The sequence below is a fragment of the Vitis riparia genome, chromosome 1, assembly GCF_004353265.1.
Source record: "Vitis riparia cultivar Riparia Gloire de Montpellier isolate 1030 chromosome 1, EGFV_Vit.rip_1.0, whole genome shotgun sequence".
Taxonomy (NCBI): Eukaryota; Viridiplantae; Streptophyta; class Magnoliopsida; order Vitales; family Vitaceae; genus Vitis; species Vitis riparia.
In genome coordinates this window covers 9,966,169-9,983,483 of record NC_048431.1, presented here as the reverse complement: position 1 = coordinate 9,983,483, position 17,315 = coordinate 9,966,169, and the positions used below count along the sequence as shown (strand labels likewise).

Sequence of the window (17,315 nt, the reverse complement as noted above, 5' to 3'; positions counted from 1 at the left end):
AGCTAAAACCCTAGTCATCGCTTTAATATAAATAAATTTTAAAAAATATTAAAAATGAAAGTGGACGTGATAGGAACGTTAATACTTTGGAAACCAATCAAAATCAAAAATTTTATTTTCAAAAAGGTTTACTTTGACCGCAAACTCCTTCCCAATTTCCCCACCTTTGATCCCATCTTTTCAGCTCTTTTCCGAGGGAGGGAAAAAGAGGTTCCCATTTACTTTTCCATTTTGCCTTTTGCTCACGTTGATTTTCAGGGTCGGTGAACACTTTTAAGAATTTGACGCAAAACAGGGAAAATCGATTCGCCTTCAATACTGTCGTATACCTTCATATTTGGAGCAACTTCACAGTTTTGAAGTAGGTGGGATGTGCTTATTTTGGAAAGTTTTGATTTCTTTATTAGGATATCCAAATCGGAAGTATTGTAATATAAGTTTAGGTATGATAAAATTGTTATCAAATCACCCACGTTCCGCTGCCCTGAAGTGGTTCAACACTTGGCCACGTCCTTCATTATGTAGCTGCTGTTAAGGAGCACGTTTCTCTCAACTGCTCATCGTGTGACAAATCAGAGAAACGTGGCTTTGATGGGAAGCCACGTTTTCTTTGTATTTTAAATATCGGTCTTGGTCCTGAGCTCCTCTCATGCTACTGTTAATCTTCAGAAATTACACCATCTATAAGGAGAGATAAAGTTTTGGAAACCAGAGACTTGCAACCCAACAATGGCTGGAGGTAAGTATGGCATAACTTGCATATGAATGAATTGTTTATATGCATTATGAATTACCTTCAAAAATAAGATAAGATGTGTATATTTTACAATATGATATTCCATTTGATAGAAAATATAATTCTAAGATATGATTTTCAATAATATATGATATCATTTATATTAAATTTAATAAATATGATATTTAAGGTAACATATCCAATTAATTAAACATACCATAAAACTCTTATATCAAGAGAAAATTTGATGGTTTTTAAAATTTAACATAATTATTTAAATTTATATTTCTCTTTCAAATATTGTAAAATAATTTTCATGGTAGTAAATATGTGAATAAAGATTAAATATTTGAATATAATATAATTTTTATTTTTAAATAAATCATCAATTAATTTATAAATATGAATTGAATTATGCATTTTAGTCCAATCTTAAGTGCATGCTTTTTTATTTTTGTTCTACGTTTGAAAAGTCTAAGGACAAGAAACGTGTAAAACTCTTTCATCTCAATTGATGAAACCATTTGATAAAATTTAAATTAATGGATATGAGCATGTGAATTAAAGTATAAAATAATGAGATCGACTTAAAATTAAAAATAATAATAAAAATAAAAGTCTAAATGTAGATGTAACGACAACAATATCCTAATGAAAAGAGTTTGAGGTAAAAATAAACAAGTTCAAAATAGGTTTGGGAAATTTTTAAAATCCTAATATAGATTTGGAGCAGGATTAAATATCAACCTCATCTCACCTCAACTATATATAATTTTAAATAAAAAAGTTATTTTAATTGATTTTTTTAAAATATAAATAAAAATTACCTTTTATAAATCTAAATATTTAGAATATTTCTTTTTTTATAAATCATTTTTATTTTTAATAAATTTAAAAAAATAATAATAATAAATGGGGTAAAGCGGATATGATAATTTTTTATACCCATTTTGCTCTGTTTATTTATTTATTTTCATGAAGATAAAAAATAGGTATAAATAAACGACAACAAGATGAAATGAGGATGATTCGTCCTGAACTGGCCCATTACCATCCTTGTAGGCTTATTCAGGCAGCTACATTAGGCGTCAAATCACAACTTATATAATTGAGCCACGCCCAAATTATTATATGCTATATTTCTTGACTATTCACCCCTTTTCAATAAATCCAAAACTCAATATTTAATTCTTATTTCAAAGTTGCATGCTTAAAGATTGGTCCATGAGCTAAGATATTATGCATATAATAATCCCATGTTCCTATTTTTATACTTTTTATCACATAAGTTCATTAGAAAATTGTATTTAATTCTTTTTTTTTTTTTAATTTTCCTATATGAACCCGTGGCACCGCGCATCCTTATTGGGTTTCAATAATGATGTTTGAACCATAAACACTACGTAATAGAAAGTGACGTAGCGGTGACAATTTGGTTAGTCTATTATATGAACCATTCGTAATCGGATTTATCATTATTAGTATTGTGTCAAGCGGATACAAGTCCGTCTAACTTCATTGGAGTCAAACGGACTTTTTCCCTACAGAAAAGAATGTCCGAACAAGTGGTCCAGGTAGATCTCTCCGAAATTTAAGTCAAAATCTAATAAGAGTGAATCTAACTTTTTTGAATAGCTATGTGTGCATGTACCTTTTTCATATTTATCGAGGGGTTTTTATAGAACATATAACGCTATTGTCATAGTGTTAATTGTGCATTTATTCCTTTCTTGCACTGATGATTACCATTGTGAGGGATTATATGTCTTAATAAGGTAGTCAATGTCATTATCTTAGCATGGATTGAACAATCATACCAAACAAGAGTCATTGATTATTACCATTTGTTGGCTAATTGGTACCATTTGTTGCTTGTTGTGCAAGAATCTCATACCATATTGTTAACTATGCATTTACGTTTGTTAATGTTGCTAATTACGTGTAAGGACTGATTGATATTGATTTTTGGGTATAAATGTTATTTAGATTATCATTCAGACATTAAGTGATTAATCATATGTCCGGTGCCTAGAATTTTTTACTAAGTTGGTTGGTCTATCTAGAAAGAAAATCTAACTTTTTTCTTGTGTCAGATAGAGTTTGTCTTAGTTCAGATAGATTACTTCTAGACAAATTATCTACTTATCTTAGATGATGAAAGAGTCTTAAATTTGGGAATGACACATGGAGGAAAGTTTCCCACAATCATATTATATATATATAAGAAAAACGAAAATCGAATTAAGATTTAGTTCAACATTTACGACAACGTTGATTGATGTTTTGATGATGGGTTGTGGGGGGATTAGTCAAATGAAATTTCAATTGTATGTCATAGGTTTTTTTTTTCTACCTATGGTTTATGCTTAATGGTTGTTTGAAAAGACCTTGCAATAAGTCGAAATAAAGAGGAGGTCCATCAATGGTCGACCAAACCCATAAAAAGGAGGAAAAAATGATAACAATAATGACTAGTTCCTAGTGTTTGATGATATTTTGTGATTTCATATCCATGCCATGGGTTTTGATTTGACATAAGCTTGATAAATATCTATTGTTTGGAAAGAAAACCAAAAAATGAAAATGAAAATAAATTAAAATTAAAATTAAAGTTTGTCTTTTATATATATATATTCTAGAATGGAAAATAGTTTTTTAATTTCAAAATTTTTTTTGATATATTTTTGAAAATATTTCAGTCAAAAATAAAAACTAATAAATTTATGCTATATTTTGGATTATGAAATGAAAAAAAAAAAAAAAAAAAATTGGATTGAGGAGTCAACTAGTAAACAGGGTTAGTAGGTAAAAGACACTTGATTCATGGAATTTCAAACCTTAAATAAAGACAAATCCTAGATTTAACTCCCCACCCACTACCCAAACCCAACTAACAAAATGTGGCATTGCATTCGCACTATGTAAATGCTTTGTTTTCATATTGCGTGTATGATGCCCTCAAAAAAAAATTAAAACAAAAGAAAACTAAAAACATGATAGAAGCTAAGTACAAGCTCGTGGTTCAAAAATAACTATAATTATTAAATTCCTTAGACATCAAATTATTTTTATAATTATTAAAAAATTAATTATTCAACGTGATATTAGAATTTGATTTTATCTTTATCGATAATTTACATATTTGTTGAAAGAACATGAAATGCATATCAAAGAAGTTGATTGGTGGAGGTATGAATGATATGATAAAAGGATGATTATGTGGAAAACAAGTAGACAGTTGGCAAGAGCGAGTGATGATGGTTTTACCTAAAAAAAACTGGGTGCTGCCGACTCGTCTCACTCAGTGGTGTGACACCTACTTGGTTGTATTATCATTATAATGAAGTGTAGCTTCGGTTGACGATGACACCGGCTGTGGAGTGTTGTGGTTTGGAACATTGGACCATTTTCATGATGCAATCCCCCCCTACCCCCGTTCCATCCCCCCTCCTCTTTATTTCAATACATGCATCAACATCTAACCTTTCAAATATTCCAAAGGATAAACAGTTGTTATAAATTAAAAATGCTTTAATCAAAATTCATGAAAGGATAGCAAAAGGCTCTAAACATTTAGGGGTGTTTATGTCTTGACTAAATAGAAAAAATTAAATATTTTAATTTTTTTTATTCAGTTAAAAATAACGTATTAATATCCATCAATATAATTAAAAAGAATTTGTTATTAATATGTTCGGTTTAATTATATTAATTAATATCAATAAATTATTTTTAATTGAATAAAAAAATTAAAATATTTAACTTTTTATGTGATAATCAAGAATGAAAATCATGGTGTAGTAAAACATGTTTTGTAGTATACATTCAAAAGCTAGTTTTTAGAAATATTCTCTAGAAAATATCAAGATACGAATTTAGACTTTTTAGGACATGTAAAAACTTTAATAATAGAAAATAATATGAAAATATCCCTGATTTTATGTTTTAAAAAATAAAAACAATTTCTAAAATTCACCTTTACATTTGCGGTTGCCAAAAGCCCATAATGCTGTGTCTTGCCCTCATCCCTAATGCTCGTGTCAGTGGCAGTTGAAAATATGAGAACCCCAACCCACCATTGAATTAATGGGTAGGGCCAGCTCATTTATGGACTTTTATTTCTTATCACCTGCCCACCCCCCTCCTTTGATTTGAAAACTGAAGCTTGTTATCAGAATGCAGTTCTTCCTCTGCCATAAATAAATGGAAGACTGATTTAAGTGGGATGGTGATGTTGAATACAGTACATTGTCTGTGATTTGATGTACCTTTTCATGCTGATTTTTCAAAGAATCCATCCAGTCCATGAGGGTATCAGCCTGTTTCTTTCTTGGGTACAACACGAGATTCCTTCCAAGAAAGTAGCTTCACCTCTCAGAAAATCATGGTTGAACAGGGCATGTGAACATGGAAATTTCCAATAAGGAATATGAAAACAGGGCCTGACACAGCTGGGCTGGGGCTGGGCTTTTTATTTAAATAGCATTCTCATTTAATATTTAGAAGAAGGAAAGTAACACCAGGAAGGTTTCAATACAAGAGCCCATGGCAGGCTAATACAGATGAGAAGGGGGATCAGACCATGTATGTCATCCCAACTTGCATGATATTCATGTGAGGAACACGCAGATTGGCCGTTCCAGCTCTGCAGTTCCTTCTCAAGAATGCATAGAAATAGTTTATGGCCAGTTTCTTGATGAACCAAGAATTCTTTTTGGCCCTTACATCACCATGCCCAAGCAAATAAGTAAATCCTGAATTCATTGCTTCTTTGAGAGCAGAAAGCTCATACTCCAAGCTTGGATCTTCATCTGATGGCATTACACTAGATGGCAATCCTGAGGTGGTTTCTCCTGACAAAGAAGTTCCTGCTTCTCCCGCTTCTCCCAATCTCTGATCCCACATCAAAGGAATCCTAAGATCGTCCCCTGCTGTGTCACTGTCCCTTGACCTCACTGAAACACTATCAAAATCCAACTCGTTTAAATTGCTTTCCAAGGCAAGATCTTGAGATTCCCTTCTCAAGAACTTCTCGAGGCTTTCAACTAAAAGTTGCTCAAATGAGTGGTGATCTTCCTTCCGGATATCTGTGTAACCATATCTAGCAACACAACGGAACATATGGTAGTCTCTAGGACAAACCCTTCGAAATAAGAACCTTTCCTCTTGAGGGACAACTGGGATTGGGACATACTTAATGCAAACAAACACTACGGTAGAGTGGATAGCTGGAAGGCTCAGTAGGAACTGCCCAAAAATGGAGGGAACGCCTTGGACTAGCTCATTGTACAGCAATCCGATTCCTGGGACTCGTACAGTCCCAAGGCTGGACCCTAGATCAAGCATCAAGTCCATGGAGATCTTCTCCCTGACCTCACTCTGGTACTTGAGCACGCTCCCGTAGTTCCAAATGTACATCACGCAGAGGAAGCAAGATGCAAAAACAAGTGGAAGCCAACCACCATCTTTGATTTTTGTTAGAACTGCTGATAGGTAGATGAGCTCTACTGTTCCAAATACCAGTGGGAAACACAGAGCAAGAAACAAGTTGATCTGCCAGATTAGAAGCATTACAAGCGTCACCAAGGTGGTGCTTACTATCATTACACCAACTTCAGCTATCCCTGCAAGAAAAGTTTGGACTTGCATTAGTTTAAGGCACCATTATAGGTTCAGGAGGACAACTGTTAGCTTGTCTTCTCTTCTTCTATGAAACAAAGTCACTAAAAATTTGCGATGGAAGTTTTAAAGTCACAGGTCCTACTAATTATTGATAACATTTTGACATTCAGTCCATAATCCAAAACATACTATGATAGTAAATCAGAAACAATGTCAATGAAAAGAATGTCATCCAGAATTTTAATAATATTTGAAATATTAAAAATTGATTGAGTGGGAGAAAAGCATTGCATGAGACAGAAAAAATAAGTTTAGCTGTAATTCTAGAACCATTCAAGCTTTCCAGCACAACTGGGCAATGTAGATTGACTGGAAAATTCGTATATAGGCTCAGAACTTCCCAAAAAATTGGGAATATTTTCAGAAATATAAGATACATTACCATATGCATTTGCTATGTCTGTGGTGCTTCGGAAGGAGGCCACTACAACTACACACATGATCATTAAAAACCAGTTGATGACAGGGATGTAGATTTGACCCATTAGCTTCCTCGAGGTATGAATGATCTTCAGCCTTGGGAAACATCCGAGGGCCATGGATTGCTTGATGCATGAAAATGTAGCAGATATCATGGCTTGACTGGCAATCATGGCTGCAAGTGTGGCTATCACAAAGACTGGCCAGAATAAACCATCTGTATGTTTACAAATTCAAAAAAAAAAAAAGAAGTGTCAAAGTTTACTGGTTAATATAGAGCATGTCAAAACCAAAAAAAGAAATCATTGTATAGAATCACCAAATCTACATTATGAAAGTGAAACCTGGGACACAATCATAGAATATCCTTCCTGTTGAGTGGGGGTGTTTCATTAGGTATGCAGCTTGGCCCATGTAAGCCAAGAGAAGGCAGGGGAACACAACACAAGTAAAGGCAATCTGTGCAGTATAAATTATACATAAGAGGCTATTATGATCATTGTTCAGTGAAAGTTACAAGAAGGTAATATTGTGGCACACTGGCACTGGGGGGACAACCTGAATCGCTCGTACAGAGAAGTGCCCTAGATCAGCAAACATTGCCTCAGCTCCTGCAATTGCACATATACTAAATAAAAAATTTACAGAATGTTGTCAAACTTGAAGAGTGGAAACACAAAACAACATTTCCTAATGTTGCTGCTGATTAACACTAGGCCGTGATACTCACAAACAAACTCAATTAAATTCATCTAAAGGTTAACAACTTCCAGCACAAGAAAATCACAACACGAAATAATAATAATAACAATAATGATAATAATAGTAATAACAATCAATTAGATATCAAAAGGTTCAGCAACTTCACGCACAAGCATATAAAAAAAAAGAGAAATAATAGTAACAACAACAATAATAACAATATAATAGTAGCAATAACATTATTGCAGCACCACAAACAACAGTAATAATAAGAACAACCACATCAATAACAACACTAGCAGCAGCAGTAGTCATGGTGGTAGTAGACTAATGGTAATAGTAGTAGTAATAACAGAGTGGCAGTGGTTAATCATAGTAACATGAATTGATTAGCTTGTATTTGCTACATAATTACTGAGGCTTAGAGTACTTCAACTGCATAATGAACAAATTTATAAGGTACCATATCTAGGTTTTTTTCTTATAACCAGGAAAGCCCACAAAGGCAGGGCCCTTCAGACCCACCCATGGTTTTCAAGCCCCAGGGAGCCTGACCGAACCTGCCACAGCCAACTCCGGGTAATCCAGGGATTCCCAATGGCAGGAATCGAACCTGACCACATCATACTTGTCATAAAGATCATCTTTTACAAATCCTATGAAACATGAATTTAACGAACCGCTTAAAATAATTCATCTTGGATACCACTGGCTTTCAGAATCCAAATTGAGGGCAAAACTTAGACATATAAATGAAAACAGGTCTACTGCAAGTAAGTGCCTCTGGAGAAGCAGAACCTACCGTGTTGACAGATAGCTATATACCATCATCAATAATTCTTTTGGCAGAGAGATGCTGATCAACTTTAGTTTAAGTGCTCTTTTGGTGACTTGATTTTCTATTAATGCTCCAAGGTTATTAATATGGGAAAATACTACAAGATTTTGCCCCTTAATCAAGATAAAGATCCTCCAGAAATAAAATTACGGCATATCAATTCTCCAGTAAAACATTCTACCAGTATGGTAGCTGTTTTGAGGGATACAGATAACCTTCCTTGGATTTTTCTGCATCTTCCTCAAAACTTTCATGTGGAAGGTAAGGGCAAGATTAGGGCTTAATTGTTAATGTTGAAACACCCCCACCCCCCCAACCCTGTGTGCTCGCGCACACAAAAAAGAAAGATAAAGGAAGGAAAACTCTGTGCCTTCAAACTGAATCAAATTTAGTTACTGAATATCATTCATAATTCGCATCAGTAGTTTGTAGTAATCAGCTAAAAAACAGCATCAGGCCATCCAATTTGTGAAAGCCACTCCTAGATAAATCTGGAATAATTCACTGAACTTCCATAAATGGGAAATTCATTGCCATGAAAAAGAGAAATAAGGTAAACAAATGAAAAATGATAAAAGCATGTGAAAAAATCAAGAGATTCTATAATGAACAGTGCTACTAAGATGAAAGAAAATCGAATAAAGGTGATAATACAAATGTCTTTTCTTTTTTTTTTGAAAAGATAGGTGATTATCCAAATGTTGGAAAGAATACTTTTTAAAATTAGTAAAGAACTTCAGTTTACTAATTAAGGAAGACATGAAGATCCACAACAACTAGTAGAAGCATCCAGTAAATATTGCTCATGTATCCTCTTTCCACTTCCTTTTTTCCTCAATATTTCCAGTAGAGCTGCAGCATACAAGAACTAAAGGAAGACATACCTGTGATGCACAAAACACAGCCACCGAGGGCTGACCAGGCCTGTATGCTGTTTTTCTTGAAGAACAAGTATACATATGCTGGATTGAATGCTCGTAGGACAGTAATATCGTATTTATATATGTTATAAATGCCAATAGATCCCAGACAAAAGAACCACAAAGCAAGTGCAGGAGCAAATGTGAAACCCACTTTACTAGTTCCAAATTGCTGTATGCTAAACAATCCCACCAGGATTATGACTGAGACAAGAACCACAGCATCTGCAAATAAAACCAAGAAAATCATAAGTCATTTATCCATAATGTCATCATCAGTTCATGCCCACATCTTGATGCAATGTTAGAGAAAACAATTGAAAGAAAATTGCCCAATATTGAATCAATTGAATGATTCTAACTGTTTTTCAATTCAGAACTTCCTCATGTGATATGCCGTGTACTCAATAAAATGGCTGGAATCAAGTGATTAATCAGATGGCTCAAGTATTCCAACCAATGCATAATTTACAACTGAATATGACCTATCTAAGATTATGGGTAACTCGACCACCTTCCAACAGATGAGAAAGATATTTATTCTTTTATGCAGTGTATGCTGGCCAAGGAGATAGATAATTCATCCAATGAATCTCAGGTCACAATTCTATGAGGTATTCAATATTTCACCGAAAACAAAGGAAAAATTGCAATAGCCACCCCTTCTCCCATCTGTTATAAGCTTCTGAATTTTCATTTCTTTCCTGTAAAATTTATGCAATCAAACAGACTGTAAAGGAATTGCATCAGAGAAAAGAACAAGTTTACCCACTTGTACCAAATCCTCGTATTTCACCTTGCAGACCACTCACAGCAGACATGACTGCAGCAGAAAAATATAACCATTAGGCATTGTTGTAATTCCAGGTAGGTGGTATTAAGGACATTCCACTTCTCAAAGAAAGTAATAATCAATAAGTAACATCATATTGAACTGAACTAAAAAAGCTTCTTCCCAACTATTTGGTTGGCCTCATTTATGGCTGCAAATCTATCAAAGAAGACAATGAGAATGATGATATTTCATAAGCTAGTCGAGCACACATCAAAGGCGAAGCTTTCCATCAGGAAGGTGCAAACACTTCCTTCAGTGAAATGAACATGGAAACCAAATGAAAATAACTTGCAGAAACCAAATGAAAATAATTACCGCATTAGAAATTTATTTCCAATGAACACTTAAAGGGAACCAAATATTATCTTAATGTGCATATGTATCCAAGTTTTTGGGTACTGCATGCTTGTTGACCAATAATTATACCCATAGTAGTGAAATATAAACAGAATGATGCATGTGTGAGCACACAAGCACATACTCTAATTGTAAACTCAGGAACTAAGGAAGTATATATTTGAAAACAAACAGTTGCAAGAGAAATATATAGTTCACATGTGCGCTCAAACTAACATAGTTCAAAGCTGCTGTGTCAGACTTGAGAAATTCGAAGGTGAATCAGTCTGAGCATTTCAAATTGGGTATTGGAAGTATATATAATATGCTAGTCAAAAAACTCAAAAAATACTGAAAATTATTTTAAAAATGGTTGCAAATAGATGAACTCAATCGCATTTGAAAAGTCATTTACAAATTTTCATCTGAAGGGCACATGATTGCTTGAAAAATAATAAAAAGAAATTTGATTCATAACAAATCAATAATTTTTAAAAGTTAAAAACTCTTAAATTTATTTTTCAAGTGTTAAATGAGGCAACCGTTTTAACAAATGATAACAAAAAATCATATATATTAAAGGCCATTATTTCTAAAATAACAGAACCACCTTTTAAAAAATTATCATTATTTTCTCAATCAAACATATTTAAAATAAAGAAATTATAAAAGATAAAGACTTATAATTTTATTTATTTATTTTTTTGCCTTTTATGTTAGTGTGCCATGTAAGGAGCTTCCAAGTATTTAAAAATGCGGAGATTCTCCAAACTTTTCTCCTATTTTCAACGGATCTAAGACACAATGTTGTGATTCTGAGCTGTCTCTTGAGTTGGTCAAGTCAATTTATATATGAGTTAGGTACAAGCTATTGTTGAACTCCTCAACTCAAGATGGATATGACTCATTCAAGTCATACTAATATAGGTTGATTCTTTGAACTATAAAAGTAAAACCCCTCTCAACCATCCAAAAAATATAAATTTGATACAAGTTTATGCAAAAAGGTGAAATAGATTCCTCTAGTTAAAGGAAGGGACCTTGTTTCAAAATCTATACTGCATATAAAAGCCACTTCAGTTTGTTGTGTTCAACCATACTTCTATGACAAAAATTGAAGAGAGTTTATTTTCTTCTGATAATAGATGTGTATCATGTAAAGACTTAAATGCTTAAGTTCTCCATCCATGGCACTTGATTAGAACCAAATAATTCCATTTTTCTGCCTAAAACTGAAACATTCCTATTTAATAGTTGACCCAATTACACACTATTTAATTTTGTTACTAAGTCCCTATTCTTGAATCTAATATTTTTTTTTTTTGGTACCATTTCCCTTAATTTTTGGCAGGTTTATATCACATATTATCATGCTATTGGTAGCCACATTTTCCATTCCACAGCTGCCACATGCACATGGGTTGTCACATCATCCAACCATTGGTTGCCACATTTCTAACTATTTTTCTCCTGCCATTACTGAAAAAGAGCAAACAAAAGCTTCTGCCAGCTTTGTGAAGTTGCCACCATCAGGCCCTTGTTAACCATAGGTGCTTTTGCTTCCCACCCCTTATGAACAAAGGGTGGAAATGACTCTTTATAAGGAGGTGCAGGCTGGTTCTTTAAAAAAAATGTAGAGAATAGGAGGAAGAAACGTGGTTGTACTCTTCCTTTTCAAGATGAAGCAGTGTAGTTGTAAATCTTTGTTTTCATTTATCAAAATTTCAATTTCCATTTTAGATTCAGTTTTCAGCTTTTATTTAATTTGTGTTGCCACCATGAGTGGCTAAATTTGTAAGCTAAGGTGAGGGACGGATTTGGATTACTCTGTTCTCAGTGCTTCCAACATATTTGGAAAACCCACCCGTAGGTGATACTTCCTTATTTAACTTGCTTGTCTCTACCTATTGCGTGAGCTTACTTAGTCAGTGTCTTAGAATGAACAATTGTTGCTGCATTCACAATACTTTCAACTGCTTGGTATGCCTTGAATTTAAGGTGTTAATGATTGAGTAGCAAATAGTACATTTGACCTTCACCATAGTGAAAATTGGTTTGGAACAATGAAGGGAAATAGGATCTCATATGTGTGCCTTTGGACTGTAATTTGATGAAGGAACACATTTAATGCCACAACTCTGCACCCGAGATGATGGGTTATGCATTACCATGGCATTCCAGAGATAGTTTGAGAGGAGGATACCTTAAGCTAAACTGAAGCCTTAGCCATTTTCTGATTTTGTTTAAATTCTTGATTTTTCAGCTTCATCCCGTTCAAAATTTTATAATGAAAACACGAAAAACTTCCTTTTATCTCATTCTTGAACTTGTTTTCAGTCACTTCCTGGGGTTTGACACCTGAATATTCACTGAGTACCACAAATTCAAAGTTCTTATGATTAGGGACTTGACAACAATGATAATACACTACCAAGCTGCAAGCAGCACTCTTGTGATATCAAAATTAGCTTGCATTTATTCTCACACAACATTAGATTGACATAGGATGTGGTATGGATACTTAATGGCATGGTAACAAGTTTTAACTTTGATGTAAAGATGTCTAAATAAATACATCAAGTACATAACGTAATGAAAGCTAAGAAACATTGTAATTCAGCAAATGAATATTATGATGACATGACTTTGATTAGAGTATTAATGTAAACATAAGCAACATAGACACATATGATGATTTTTATTTTGAAAGAAAATTCAGGGTTGCGCATATTTTAGGGTTTTAGTAATCTTCAAAAACAAAGAAGAAATATCTTGCATTATTTCAAATAATTCTGCACATATACATGTGTTTAAGCTAAAGATCTTGTCCTTTAGGATTTATTTAGGTGGTGTTTGTTTTTTTATTTAATTCTAAATAATACCTTAATGCTTATTAGTGTTAAATATTAGGTTGTTTGTTTTTGTAGTATTTTATTTTTATTAAGTATTAAAAAGTAAAAAAAAAAAAAAACAATATGTTATTTTTTCTATTTAGAAAAAGCTATATATTTTGGCTTTTTCTATTTAGTAAAAAGTTTATAATAAGTCATGAAAAAAGTAGAAAAAAAAACAACCGAAATTCTGAAAACAAATTGCGTTAAGCAAAATGCCAAAAAAACAAACACCACCTTAATCTTAGCAGCTTTAGAGTACTGTAAACAATTTGAGGGTGTACTAATTTTCAGTTAATATAACTAGCCGTGCATTTAGACAGGTTGCAGTTGCTTGAATTCAAATTCATACATGTGTGAAATTTAAAGACCTGCATATTTATGGATACATCCTGATGCAGAGGATATCCTATACCAAGAATGAGAAGGTGGCACAATATCTTGGCCCAAGAGGAGAGTGGTTTTGGTAGAGTATGGACAACATGGCAATAAGTGTAAGACCTTCAATAACCTGAAAGGCACTAGAACCTCCTAAGCCCTGGCCCCAAGCCAGGTTTTGTCATGCCAAGGTACATGATACTTTGCCCATCAAGGTAGTTAAAACCCAGGGTGCCAGGTTTGCCTTTGACTGTGGTCTAGGACTGCATGGCAGGTGAATGACAAATTCGGTAATCAGGATAGCATGAGGCAGCAGAGCAGTGGTCTATTAACTACTATGTCTCCCTTAATGGAAACAAAGGAATAAAATAAGGTATCTGATTCTGACACCATTGTTAAAAAAAACCAGAATGACTTTATTCCCAAGCCAAGAAGCTCTCACCCACAAGATTGAAAAAACTACTAGATGACTTTGATCTGTGCTAGCTCTAATTCACATCCTGGAAGATGGAAGAAGGTGAAGAAGGTTAAGATTTTTCCCAAGTTAGGGTTGCTTTACCTAGAAGGAGTGACCAACTTGATGATGTTTAGATAAAAAATTATTCCACGAACAATGCATCTAGTAGAATTTAGCTATTCCTTAACATGGCAAGTCCAGAAAATTTAGGTTTATGCCTCATGGTATTTAGAAAACAAATTAAAAGGGTATCTACAAACCTGACATTGCTGGGGTTAGAATGCCATCCCCAATTATCATTGAAGTTCCCATTAGAACCAACAACAAGAGGAGGGTTCTCAAAGAGGATCTCCTTTCCAAGCTGTCCTTTATATTTAAAGCCCTTTCCAACTCTGGAGTGGGCAGTTTGAGGCGAAAACTGGAGATCTGTTCGTCAGCTACTTGACGATTTGGTAGCATATTAACTTTTGCATACCTGCAAATCAGAGAATATAAGGCAAATGTTCCTCCTGCAAATCGGATTGATATCTTATTATTAGCAAATGTATGATATACCAGAAGATCATTGCATAGAGAATGTAAGGGAAACCCATACCTTCCCCATTGTCATTAGCTTTGAGCACTATAAATACGTATTTTGCAAAAGGGAGAAGAGCAATGGTGTACATTACTAGAGACAAAGCACCCAAAACATCAACCTCTGATTCAATGGGCACCTTGCTAAATACATCAGAAAAGACATATAAAGGGCTGGTGCCCATATCACCATACACCACACCAAGTGTTTGGAATGCCAACGCAAGAGTGGGCCAAACAGAAAGATCCTGATTCATTAGAGTAAAACATTCAGTAAGAAATTGTTCCTTTACATGAAACATTTTGAGGAAAAAACTATTTTGGCTACACAGTAGAAAGTGAGTGCACCTTATGAACTCCATAAACACCTTCTTATTGTATTCAGAACAGGACCGTTTAACTACTAATATTTCCAATTTTCAACTACTTCTAAAGCTTTGTACTCTTTACGTCTTAACATGGAATTTTAGTTATCTTATTCCCAGAACTCCTGTTTGGCGGGCTGAACCACTTGAATTAAAAGTTCTCAGCCAAATTTTCACTAGAAAACAATTATGACTTGTCCGCATTAACACTTAATGATTAGGGAGAGTGGTTATGAACTCCCTGAATCATGGGCTAGACCAGGCTAAATTAAATAATCTTCCCAGTGTGGCTAAGCCCTCTCAAGTCTCAACAGCCCCAAAGTACTACTTCCCCCACTGCTCTGATTAGAAAACTGAAGTTCAGGTAAAAGTTACTCAGTACTGCTTCAATGATTCTGTGTTCTTCATTGTGAATCAAATTTAGTTTCGAATACCCCCAAATTACATGTAACTCCAATTTCTCCATAATCAAGAAAAGAATCACATCAAAATCAAATAAAAAAGAATGCTATGCCTTACTAGAAACATAAAAGCAAAACAAAACATGTGTTAGTAGGAAGACGGCAAAAAAACAAAGCATTGCCTTGGAATCGTGTGCATGAGAGCCGGCGATCTCCATGGCTTCAACATCAAAAGAATCAGCTCTTTTCGGCTTCTTGACAAGCCTCCTCCTGATAGAGCCATAACCCTCTCTGCCCTCATCATCGCCAAACAAGGACCATGGAGGTGAGTCGGAGTCCATTTCACTCCCATCAACCCACCTCGACTCTCCACCACTACTGCCCATCAATCTGGAGCTGGTCTCTTCAATCCCTCCACCACCGCCTTCGTCTTCCATGTAAACTGGGCTGCAGCTTCAGCAAAACCAGAGGTTTCAGAGATCCAAAGAAGCCAGATGCCTGAATTGCAGCCCGACTGTACCAACCGTATTATCGGCTACTGCAGGAACAAGATAGAGACTCGGAGAGGAACGGGAGGAACAATGTATTCAGTGGAATGTGTATGATTGGTCCATGAGTTGGACGGTAAGAGATCCAAACTGAAGGTGGGGCCCCACGATTGTGTCCGGATTCTAGGGTGTGGGGGCCAAGGGGTCTAGTCAATCGTCTGCCCTTTTACTTCAAAGGGCCGACAACCATGCCTCCTTAGCCAATCTCGTTTTCTTTCTTTATATTATCTTTATTTGTATGTGGACAATATCCGCAACCTCCATAAATGTTTCAAATATTTAAAAACAAATAAAATATAAGGTCGTGTTTGGCAACTTTTTTTTTATTTAAAAAAAAAAAAGGTTTTATAAAATAATTTTTAAAGATTATTTTGTATGATAAAAGTTTATTTAAAAATTTTAAAATATTTTTAACCTATTTTTTTTATATTTTTAAAAATAATTGTTGTTTATATTGTTTTATTTTTAATTATTCCTGATTTTCTATTTTTTAAAATATAAAATTATTTTCTATTTTTTGAAAATAATTACCAAATAGGGTCTAAGTAATTTTTATTCTTTATAAATATTAAATATATTTATTTTAAACATGTTTTATAATTAAATAACAATATGTAGGGAAGAAATTTTATAACTTTTCAATGAGTTTTCGTATGTTTCAATAATTTTTGGCGGGGCTATGATGACAAGATGTTAGATGAGAATTTCATATTCGAAAATTTGTTTAGAAATAATTGAGGAAAAAAAAATAATTAATTTTACTTTAAAAAATTTATGCTATTAAATGTTAGAAACAAAGAGGTTGTAAGTTTTAAAATTATTTTCAAAATTATACAAAAACTAAAATTCAAAATGCAACAAAAAATAATTATGAAAGTTTAGATCTTATAAATACCCATGTGAAATATATTTGAACACACTCATATAAAAATAATTATAAAATTCAAGCACTTATGATTAAATGTATTACTTATATTATTAAAAGATAGTACGTAAAAAAATATTACCTTTGACCAAAAAATATATAAAATAGTAATTATTTTTAAATAAATATTTGAAATTTATATTTTATAAACTTGGATTCAATTTTGTAATTATTTTCATATGAGTGTATGGAAACATATTTTTCTCAAAATATTTTTCACAATAATATTTTCTACTAAATATAAAAATATAAAATTTTAAAAATAATTTTCATTATATTTTTTAAAAAATATTTGCTAATGCCTT

The 17,315-nt window shown here is 33.5% G+C and overlaps 1 protein-coding gene across 1 annotated transcript; it reads right to left on the bottom strand.

Annotated features, from left to right (window-relative positions):
* Nucleotides 1–5,164: 5,164 nt before the first annotated feature.
* Nucleotides 5,165–16,140, bottom strand: LOC117914090 (putative potassium transporter 12). The gene is made up of 9 exons (XM_034829283.1): nucleotides 15,720–16,140; nucleotides 14,791–15,019; nucleotides 14,456–14,704; nucleotides 10,071–10,121; nucleotides 9,263–9,523; nucleotides 7,397–7,449; nucleotides 7,183–7,297; nucleotides 6,801–7,055; nucleotides 5,165–6,360 (listed from the first exon to the last, which is right to left on the bottom strand). Exons 1-9 carry the CDS (start codon nucleotides 15,972–15,974, stop codon nucleotides 5,312–5,314), a joined length of 2,517 nt encoding a protein of 838 aa, XP_034685174.1. The 5' UTR covers nucleotides 15,975–16,140; the 3' UTR covers nucleotides 5,165–5,311.
* Nucleotides 16,141–17,315: the final 1,175 nt, after the last annotated feature.

Bases quoted from the DNA above. Each gene is read 5' to 3' on its own strand.
- LOC117914090 (XM_034829283.1), bottom strand. From the start codon at position 15,974: ATGGAAGACGAAGGCGGTGGTGGAGGGATTGAAGAGACCAGCTCCAGA. The intron at 7,450-9,262 runs GTATGTCTTCCT...GTGCAATTGCAG, and splicing joins CTGTGTTTTGTGCATCACAG to GAGCTGAGGCAATGTTTGCT. The intron at 6,361-6,800 runs GTAATGTATCTT...CTTTTCTTGCAG, and splicing joins AGACATAGCAAATGCATATG to GGATAGCTGAAGTTGGTGTA.